The 10,486-nt window shown below is 49.7% G+C and overlaps 1 protein-coding gene across 6 annotated transcripts; it reads right to left on the bottom strand.

The window, feature by feature from the left end:
- Window positions 1-40: 40 nt before the first annotated feature.
- Window positions 41-10,028, bottom strand: SCYL3 (SCY1 like pseudokinase 3). 6 transcript variants are annotated; one of them, XM_085512004.1, is made up of 14 exons: window positions 9,896-10,028; window positions 9,124-9,396; window positions 8,509-8,694; window positions 7,977-8,090; window positions 7,472-7,528; window positions 6,957-7,059; window positions 6,338-6,449; window positions 6,064-6,141; window positions 5,348-5,487; window positions 4,517-4,704; window positions 3,835-4,006; window positions 2,132-2,275; window positions 1,290-2,059; window positions 41-744 (listed from the first exon to the last, which is right to left on the bottom strand). In XM_085512004.1, the coding sequence occupies exons 2-14, from the start codon at window positions 9,286-9,288 to the stop codon at window positions 682-684; spliced, it is 2,292 nt and encodes a 763-aa protein (XP_085368130.1). In that variant the 5' UTR covers window positions 9,289-9,396; window positions 9,896-10,028; the 3' UTR covers window positions 41-681. The 6 variants fall into 6 exon arrangements, with proteins under 6 accessions (XP_085368130.1, XP_085368131.1, XP_015725163.2 ...); XM_085512005.1 differs by having other exon boundaries at window positions 6,338-6,465; window positions 9,963-10,028; XM_015869677.2 differs by having other exon boundaries at window positions 9,963-10,028.
- Window positions 10,029-10,486: the final 458 nt, after the last annotated feature.

The raw sequence follows: 10,486 nt of genomic DNA, 5'->3' as shown, positions 1-10,486 counted from the left end.
GTTCTCTGAACGCTGCTGGTTCCACTCCAGACTAGGCTCATCTTTTAAAAATAATCTTTATTCATCACAGTTAAGAGCAGAATGAACATGGCGCTTAAATGGCTTGTGTTGAACAGTCACCGTGCATTTCCTAGCACCAGTTATGCAATCCGTGGAAAGAGTTTTATAAACAGAAATAAATATGTTGTACAGATCCATTTGAAAATCATCGTACAGCTAAAACGTTACAAGGATCCATTTCTAAGGGCTTTCTTTCCAGGTTAAAAAAACAAAAAGCAACAAAAATAACAAGCCCAATAACCAGGTAACTCAGAGTAATTCTTATTTATTGTCAGCAGTTTTTCAGAGCAGAGATGAGTTTTGCTTGCACCACCGCTCAGCCTCCATCAGCGTGTCAGCACCAACGCCCCCATCCTGCTGTTCTCTCTCCAGTAGCAGTGGCACACTCCACAACTGGCCTATTGCTGGAGTGCAGGCCTCACCCCCTTCATGTTTTGGCACAGACTGGAAAGGAGCATCCATTGGAAGGGATGGGGCCCCCTGGGGTGTTGCTGGCTGCTGCAGCAAGTGCCTGCCTTCACAAAAGCAGTGCTGAGGTACTTATCCGTTATATTGTAGGAGCAGCAACTTCTCTTACAGATTCCAACACAGCATAAATCGCCGTTGTCTCTTTCAGTCCCGTTACCAGTTAGCATCATCTTCCCAGTTCAACTCTTCTTCTTCACCCCAGCCTGCAGCTTCAGCCTAGAATCATGTAAAATGAACAACGTTAAGGCACACACGCTGTGCTTCTGTTCTTAATGCAGCTATAGGAGCACAACAGTACCCAGGCCAACTTGTGATGGCACCCTCCTCCTTACCCCTATGAGGCTTTATATACAGAAAGCCCCTTACAAAACCAAAACCAAAGCACTGGAATTTGCAGCTTTTCATCTTTGAGGACTTCTAACTGTAAAAGGAAACACTTTAAATACACTTTTGCTTTCCTCATAAATTTAAATCAAGCTTTGTTTGTACCAAAACCCCTTTTTATGAAGAACGGGATGCTATAAGATAGACTTCTTTCCCTTGCCTCCTAGGAAGCAGCTGTTGTCCTGCTGTATTGTAGCACTCTGACTTTGATCTCACTCTCAGCTACTCCCAGAGCATTGTCTGCACTACTGTAAGTGGATCCCATAAAATTAGGTAGATATCACAGCAGTGCCACAACACTGTATTGTACAATGTGTGTGCCTTAGAATCCTCTCAAATGTGCATTTATTTAAACTCCGCTGTCTATAGACACTTACCTCAATAACATCAACTGCTGCAAATTTGGATGAAAACATCATGTTCTGGGAGGCACCTTCTCTGCTGGACACTGCACCAGAGTGACTGGGAACAACTGAGTGACTGGGAACAACTGAGTGACTGGGAACAACTGCTTCTGTCCTTGCTTCAGGTAAAATCAGGAGCGCTGAAGAAGGTTTAATGTCTGGTATCATGTCAGCAAACAAGTCCAGCTCAGGGTCTTGAGCTGGTTTCCTCTTCACTTTAATGGTGAATTCTTCTCCTAGGCCAGACTCCAATGAAGACTTCAATCTTTCCTCTAAGGTCTGTTTGGGCAGCACGGTTTTTCCTAGTTGTCCTTGGTCCTGTTTGTCGTTGTTCCAGCTGTTCCCAGGGGAGGACTTTGTTGAGGGAATCACTTTGAGGCTTTCCAATTCCTTGCTCTGTTGCTGGGTACCTGGTAGAGTTCTCTGCACTTGAGCTGCATCAGCTCGTGTCACAGTGAGGCAGTTTCCTGAGGTCAGCTCAGCATTAGGGCTGCTGGGCTCCAAGTCATCCCAAGGCTTCTCATCTACATCATGTTCAACAAAATAAGGTCCCATGCTGCCCTGTGGCTTTTGGGGCTGAATTTGGATGTTCACAGTTTTCTCAGTGTCTGTCTCCTCTGGCTCACTCCAGTCTGGCCACTCCTCTGCTGGCTTTTCAGAGGTAGTTAAAGAGCTCCTGCTGCTCCCAAGCACATTAATGCTCCTGGGAACTCCATTCAGGGGCAGCTGAGTGGCTTGCTCACCTGTGGAGGATAAAGGCGTTATATCTCCAGTTCAGAAAGGCAAGACCAGGAAGAGAGGTATCAATGCTTTACCTGTCTTTAGAGCCAGCGGATTGTCTCGTTGCACAGAATGCTTCTTGACAACTGCATTTCCAGAGATAGGGAGCACACTGGAGTTGTTCTTCCAAAGCTGAGAGGTCTGGTGTCTCTGGTTGCTTACAGCACGAGTGGGGGAGTCTGCAGGGATGGAAGAGAGGCCAGTAAGTGTGTTGGCTGAAGCTGCCCATGGCATTGGAGATTTATGAGCAATAGCAAAGACTGGCACTGCAGTGCAGAAACTGCACCTCTTGATTTGTACATATCAATACTACTCTTCCTGCAGCTCTTGCCAGTGCAAAGTAACTGTAAATGGGTCAGTTCTTGCTGCTCTGTTCTTTCAAGATACACAAAGTAAACAGCATGATCTGAAACAGATGCTTCAACTGGATGCAGCCAGATGCATGGCAGCACCAATCTGCTGCTCTGCCTCGTATAAAAGCGCAGCAGTGACAGTCTCAATTCAAAGCATCATGCCACTGCACAAACTGCCCTGTGTGCTTGGCCATGAGTCAAGCAGGAACAAGAGGCTCTATCTCAAAGGCTGTATTATGACAGCCTCACTTGTATGGTGCACCCAAAAATGAGAGGTGTGGTGGTAGGCAGTTAAAGGCTGGTTCCAGTTCATTGGTGGGAGCATAGTGTCACTGATACACTAGCACTGGATTCAGCTGCCACCCCTTCAACATGGAATAGAAGGGCTTGGGCCACCGCTGCCTCCACCTGACTGTGTGTGATGCCAGGCAAGGCACTGCCTGCACAGCTCACAGCACTGTTAAGGACTGCAACTATAACAAGGACTCTCCCTGGAGAGCCCTCCATGGAGGGTACATCCTTAGACAAACATCTCATTAAGCATCATCTATTCAGCATCAACTACTCCTTACTGTACATTTCCACTCGCTGTTAAGGACAAAGGGTTGGTTCTCAGCTCCTGTCCCAACCCCCATCAACATTTAAATGATTTCAAATATTTTCTGAAAAATACATCTGTTCTTAGCACTCAAGATGAAGGTTTTTATTTACTACAGTCTACTACAATCACATAAAAACAAACGCTGCAATGAGCCATCCACAGATTTTAATGAGTGGTAGTTATCAGTACACCCAGGCAGGACAAGAACAGTTACAATGAAAACAAATTGATGTCTATCATGCATTTCTCTTGGTACCCATTAAATCTAAAATAGAGCAAAATGCTGATTCTTCCCTCCAGCTACAGGTTATTCTTAGTTCTACATGCAGAAAAGTTTGCCCTTGGTACACTTGGTTCCAAGTTATTAGCAGGTGTAGGGACTACTTCATTCATGTGGATTAGGTGAAAAGCCTCCAGAGAGCTGAGAAAATGGGGAAGTCTGTATTTCTTTTCCAATCTACAAACAGAAATTGGGGGGAAGAGGATGAAATTTACTGCTTTTAAAAACATGAAGGACAGAGGAAATATTAAACAGCTACTTGGATCTAAGTACATAAGTCCCCCAGGAGGACAGTACAGCTCTTCCACTAAAGGCAACCACACTATAATGTAACTCCTTTTGCACATCTTTCCTTGATGTTTGGGGCAGAAAAAGATTATTCAACCTGTGTTGCATGGACAGAAGCAGCAGGAATCCCAAGAGCACTCAAACCACATCACTCAATTCATGTCACTCAATCCACATCACTCAATCCATGTCACTCAATCCACAGCACTCACTCACCTTCTGGGGAAAGATCAGCAGTTTTCATGAAACTTGGAGCAGAGCTTTTGAAAATCTTTGTTCTTTCACCACCTACGACCACTTCAGGTCCAAGCAGGGAGACGAGAACTGCTAAGCTGTGTAGTGTTATTGCCACAATGGAGTCACTGGTGTCTCGAAGGCCCAGCAATACCTACAACAAGAATGGGACAACGTTATCAAGAACTGAGAATTCTCTTTTCCCACTTGTTTTCCTCCCCTCTATACATGTTTTATGTGCAGCACTTTTCAATTCTAAGACCTCCTGAAGCTCTTAGTGGATTTTGGACATTATTCTATAGCAGAATATCAGCCTTCCACTTTGTGTGGAAGCTAAGGAGTGTGATCATAGCATCTGGAGAGCTCAGACTGATCCCAGCCTGCTGACAGCTGTAGTGTTCTGTGAAACAGAAATGCCATCTCTTGTTGTGAGGCTGCAGGCCGAGCTGACAGGAACCAATCAGCACAAGCAGCGGATGTGACAGAAGGCACAAGGTTTAACAGCAACATCACTCCACATCAGGGTGGGGTGTCACACTTAGGGTTATGTAAAAGGAAACTGCTGCCAGTGCTGTGAGAACTGAGTTTTGAGCTAAGAGCCAACACAGCAGCAGAAATCCCGTGTACTCAGATATACACCGTGCATTACTTTCCCATCCTTAACCTGTGGCAATATGATGTTTTTCAACTCTTCCCGAGAGAACAGTTCTGCATAGGCATGAATGTGAGACAGCAGCACCATCCGCACGTGCTCCTCGTGAACCTCAAAGAGCTTCAGCAGCACAGGAATCACGTGAGTCTGGAACAAGGCTGGCGACAGGAGGCAGCTGGTTTGGCTTTCTCCAGTTTGCTCTAGGGAAGAGATGGGAAAAGGCTGCTTTGAAAACCACACACAACTCTTCCAAAAGCCATTCAGATAGAGACTGTCACAGCTGAGATCTACAGTGTCACCCCAACACCAGCTCTGTGTGTTTGTCAGCTGCCAACACAGCTGGCTTAGGATATCAAAAACAAGGCGAGGAGAGACAGCACTGCCAGCATCTTTTGCCTGATGGCAATGGCACTGAAAGCTTAGCAGCAGTCACAGGACGTACTGCTTGCTGAAAGACTAGTAGTTATTTAGGTAAAACTGTAAGAGAGGGGAAGCAGGCAGCAGGGTCACCAGGAAGCCATGCTGAACAGCCCCCTTAGAGATGACAGAAGAGAATGAGGGCAGGGCTGTACACCCCAGGCTCTCAGTGTCTCACTGGGCAGGTGGGGTGACACTTAAACATGGGAAAAATATGAGGCAATTTGTAATTCTCACCCTGCATGAGCAAAGCGGTGGAAAAGCACTTCAAATAGGGGAGCTCAGATAACTTTCCCCTCCAGTTCCGTATGTTAGAGAATTTGTTCTGGTTACACAAACAACCCGACTTCCTGATTCAATGGAACGACCACTGGATTAATTCCAAAGCTGTCAGTAATAATTCTGAAGTGAGTATTTAAAGGTCACCTTTCTTTGGCCCCAGCAGATGAGGAAGAAAGCTCTTGACAGCTACAGGTTCAGCAAACACAAGCTGATTGAGCAGGAGAGGCACCAAGCGCGATGCTATCAGCTCCTCTGACAAGCCAGCCACCCTGTCCAGCAGGAACCTGTGTTCCAGGAGAGAGCAATTAGTATCATCGTGGCCTCTCCTGCGTTTGCAACCCTTTACATTGCCTTCCTCTCCTTTTGGGGTCTGCCACCTTAGCTACTACATAAGGAAAGTTTCACTTGTAGAAAAGGGAATCCCATATTGAAACTGCATCCATCTAATGCATTTTAGAGGCAGCCAGCAGAGCGTGAAAGAAGAATTCAGCTTCTCCCCTTCTTAGGCCAAGTAAGGCCATGATTGAATGGAAGCTTCTCAGAGGAAAAAAAGTATCTGGAGGATATGACAATAGGATTTCCTGCAGATGCTGCATTACTGCAGCCTGGACATCCATTACAGACAACAGCTTTGCCCACACAAGGCTGGGACCACAAGATTAATTCATTCGATGTCTTATCCAAAACTCATTATCATCTCATGAAAGAAAGCTTTGCTGGCAGAGCAAACAATATCCTGCCAAAGCAATCAAAATCTGGCACCCAAAGAACCACTTCCCCAGCCCTGCCTGACACCCGTGTGACAGATGCATTCTGAAACAGGAAATAGGAAGCCTCCAGGTTACGGTTCCTTCACCTACTTGAAAAATTCAGTTTTCTCCTCCTCAGATTTTAGCGTCAGGGTCTTCAGAAAGTTCACAACTTCCAGAAAATCGTTCCTAAGCAAAAAACAAACAACAACGTAGATTGAGATCAGTAAGATTAGATGGCGCTAACGCAGCTCCTCAGCTCTTCAAGAAAGAGCCCTGTAACAAGCAGGGATCACGTCCCATCAGCGATGTAACATGCCTTCACTGAGTGAACTCACAACACAGGAACAAGCAGTACCAGGAGGCAAGATGCTTCTTTCCTTACCTGAAGAATTCATGAGACAGTAAGCTGGACAGCGGGGGACGACACTTTGGATCTGGATTCAGCAGCGTACAGTGCAGGGTCTGCTGAAAGCTGGAGAGAATATCTGCTGAAACTGAAAGCCAGAGCACCTGCAATTAGATTTCTTTCTCACTGCTGCGGAAGCTTTGCTCAGGAGTCTGCCACCCCTCCTGAAAACTTACTTTTAGAATCTGTTTGATTGCAAAATGACTCAGATTTGCTCCTAAAGGAAGAGATAATAGCATCTCTATCTTTCTCCCTGTGCTGCTGGTCACACCAAGGAGTGTTAGAGCCCCTGCTCAGCTGTGGAACGCAGCACTGTGGCCTTAAACACCCAGTGAAGTTTCTGGTGGGAGCAGAGCCGTGCAAATCTCTGCTACAAAACAGATTTGGGAGCACTTCTGTTGTCTGACCACGTTCAAACGCAGGTAAATGGGAATAAAGGAGATGCTGAGGTTTGGATTTTAACCTTGCAAACCCCAAGAACAGTGACAGCCACTAAACCTGCAGCACGTGTCAACTGCAACAAGAGCTGCATCGTTTGACACACACAAGGGATAAGCTGCACAGGTCCACATGTTGCAAATAAACATGGGCTCACCGTGATCATTTAGGGCTGTCAGGAGATTCTCCACCATGGCCCCAAAGGCGTATGCGTCCCTCGCATGCCCACAGCTGACGGGCAGAGCTTTGAAATCTGCAGACTGAAAACAAAAGACAAAAACCAAGATCAGCAAAGCAGGAGTTCACAGAAGTTGCCAGAGACCTCCACCCCTCCCCACACACACTCTCCAGTTCTTTCTATAGCTCCAAAGCTCCGCCCGGTACCCAATACACAGAGCGTCTTGCACACAAACACCTCCACCGAGGAACTTAAAACCCAAAGGAGCGACAGCATCACGGTGTAACAATTCCCCCCTGAACACATGCTGCAATTGCGAGTAAACAACCTTCAGCATAACCAGGGATAGGAAAATAAACCTCGGGTATTATCCAGCAGCCACTTCCTCCCATTCAGGCATAAGGAAACGAAGCGTGTGAGTGAAAGCTATTTTCTGAATACGGCACTGTCATGTGTCACCAGCAACAAGCTCCTGACGAAGGCAGGTCACTCACCATCTCCTCACATGGGATGCACGACTGGTCTCGCACTGATTTGACATGACAGAGGAACTGGAAAGGGAAGAGGGGAGATGTGAGCTGCCTGCGGGGCCCACCTGGGCCAAGCAGCAGGAGCGAGCTCTCCACACAGGCCGGGACTAACATGTGCCCCTGCTCCTTCAGCTGGCAGCCAGGGCAGGCTGTGCTGTGCTCCAGGTGTGAAGCACAGGCAACTTCAAGGCACCACAGCCAACCCATCCCTTTATGTCTTAGGTCCCATCGTCCACGATCCATCTGGGCAGGGATAGGATTCCATGACCCTCCAGCCAGCTGCCTCCCTTAGAGAAGTAGCTCATTTGGGGCTACTGGGAATTGGCTTCAGTTGACGTAGATGACAAGTATAGCTGTAGTGCTCCTGGAGCAATGGTTCAGCTGGGAGCTGGACGTGAGCCTTCCCAGTGCTGACAGGCCAGGAGCCCCTTCCCAAGCACTGGAGGGGCGTGCTCTGCTGGGCTCTTACCTCTGGGGTAGCTTCATTAAAGTTACAGACTGTTTCCATTCCTCCCAGCTTCCAGTGCCCGTCCTCGCTTACGAACACAGATGATAAGCAGACGTTGTTATGCGTCAGGTTGCCCTAAAACATAAGAAAGGTGCAAAATCTTCATCGGAGCTAAGAGGGAACTGAAGAAAAGCTGCCAAGAAGCGCATAATGCTACATGCCCTCTGGGATGCTGCAGGTGAGCAGCACCAACTGTGACAGCCCCTACAGCGCAACTGTAAATGCAAAGACAACTACTAACTACAGACAAGCTCAGAAGCTCCAGTCTGAGCTGGAATTTATGTTCATGCATAGACAAACAATGCCAGAACAGGGGAGCAGTGACAACAACCTCTGACACGTGGCAACAGCTGTAAATAAACACGTGGCTTAGCATTTCTGCTCCAGCAGGTGAGTGTGTTTGCGAGGAATTAGAGTCATCCATACAAACCCGGTTACAACACTGCTGCCACAGTTCTTGCTCCCAGCAAAGCGTGGTGCTGCTGGTACCTACCCTGTCATGGAGGAAGGTGAGCGCCAGCAGCACGTCGTAGATCCCTGCGCAGATCTCTGCAGAAGAAAGTGTTTCCAGGACCGTCTCCAAAGGCTTCACCCGTTCAGTGACCAGGTGGATCCCATTAGCTTCCACAGTGCAAGAGAGGAAGCGCAGAAGACATGGGTGGCGCAGGGTTTTCAGGTGCTTCCAGAGACAGAGACATCTGTTACATCTCAGCCACTGCAGAGCTCAGCCAGGCTTTCTACTTGAATCGAGCCAGCCAAGCCTGCTGCTCACCGAGCTCTTAGCACATGGCTCACTGCAAAGCACGTTATAACACACCTGGATGCTTACACAGAAGAATAAATACAGTGCTGTGAGTCTGCCTAAGAGAGACTCTGGTGCTGAGATATGCAGGAGGAGATCGGCACATTGAGAATGCCGGCAGGTGCTGTTATCTGAGCACTGAGCTTTGCAGCTGCCGACCCCCTTCTTCCCTGCTACATGGACAGGGACAGCCCCAACTGCTTCTCCTTCCCTCACCCCGAAGGCTTTGACCCTCGTTAACAGCTTCCCACCTCTCTAAGGAGGCAGAGCTCCGACAGCTCTATCCCAGCACACACACTGCGGTACCTTGGCAGCTTTATTAACCATGCTCTCATTCTCCTGCTTGTACACGAAGACAGAAGCGCGTTTGCCATCCTGCAGCACAGCCGGGTGAATGGTGTGTCCAGTTGGCAGCGTGAAGGGCGGCTCCTCCAGCGTGTAGCTCTTCAAAGCGCTGTTCTCCGAGCCCATCCCTCGCTGAGCTGGGCTGGAGACGTTCCCTCTTGGCGGCAAATGGGTCACAAGGAAGAGCTGTGCAGGTGGAGGCAGGCACCGTCCTGTTCACTTTTAGAGCATCTTCTGCAAAGCACCAGACAGCCATGAAGAACCTCATCCCATCAGCTGCTCATCTCATCAACCAACAAGTCTATACTCAGCACGTTATGACCTGTATTAAATGTAAGCTATACCAACTGTTGGCCTGCTGGGCAGCAGCAGCACTCACACGCAGCAGGATGGGGCTCTTGCAGTGTTCTCTATGCAGGACGCTGCACCCACAGCCCCGTGCTCCCACCTCAGCTCCGCATCCCGCTGCCTGGCACAGCTCCGGGGCGGCACAGCTCCCGGCAGCAGGCAGAGCTCCCGCCGGGGGAAGGAGCCGCAGGGACACGTTCGCGATAGGAACCAGGAAGCGCTACAGCTTCTAACTGATGTAACAGGGCTTAACCTGCCGTGGTTACGGCCTTCCTCACAACCCGCGCGCTACGAGCGGGGCCTCTGCCCGGCGCCACCGGCCGGCAGCGCCCCAATACCCGGCCGGCAGCGCCCCAATACCCGGCCGGCAGCGCCGTGCCCGCACCCGGCACCCGATGGCGGCGGCTCCGTCCGCGCGGTGCCGCCCCGTTCCGTCCCGTCCCGTCCCGCACCTGCTCCATCCCGGCCGCTCGGAGCCGCCTCCCGCCCCGCAGCCGCTCGGTCCGGCCGCACTCTGCGCTTCCGGCAGCGCCGTGAGCTGACGAGGCGGGAGCGGCCGCCAGCGCCCCCTGCCGGCACGGAGGACCCGCCGGGCGGGCGGCCGCCATCTTGGGCGCGGGCAGGGCGGCCATTTGCGGTGCGGGCGGGGGATCCTGCTCTCCACACGCCGCTCCCATCCCGCGCTGTTACTGCGGCTCCGCTCACACACCGCTGCTCAAAGGCTCCCAACCAGCTCCTGCCCTTTGGGCCAACCATATCTGTTCACTTCTGCCTTTCCTCACCCCGTGTTGTCCCCAAACCTTGATTTCAAAGGGGACCTTCGGAGGACGCCCCCAATGGCAGTGGTGGCAGCTGTATCACTAGGGAACTGTTTGAACTGCAGAGCAGTGCCTGTATGTTGCATCTATAGGGCATCAGTCCCTGCTCTGTGCTTAGATCCAGCTTAAACCCCAGTGAATAAGCAGGTTATTAATGC

The sequence above is a fragment of the Coturnix japonica genome, chromosome 11 (genome assembly GCF_054131305.1).
Source record: "Coturnix japonica strain WE chromosome 11, WE-NBRP24, whole genome shotgun sequence".
Classification (NCBI taxonomy): domain Eukaryota; kingdom Metazoa; phylum Chordata; class Aves; order Galliformes; family Phasianidae; genus Coturnix; species Coturnix japonica.
Note: the sequence above shows the minus strand (reverse complement) of the source record. Positions and strands in the feature narration are given on the sequence as shown.

What these genes read in the sequence shown, in the direction of transcription:
- SCYL3 (XM_085512004.1), bottom strand. Translation starts at nt 9,288, where the DNA reads ATGGGCTCGGAGAACAGCGCTTTGAAGAGCTACACGCTGGAGGAGCCG. An exon ending in TCTGCTGGGGCCAAAGAAAG is followed by an intron (nt 4,705 to 5,347) that starts GTGACCTTTAAA and finishes TCTCTTCCCTAG; the next exon opens with AGCAAACTGGAGAAAGCCAA. An exon ending in TGCTGATCTTTCCCCAGAAG is followed by an intron (nt 2,276 to 3,834) that starts GTGAGTGAGTGC and finishes CCATCCCTGCAG; the next exon opens with ACTCCCCCACTCGTGCTGTA.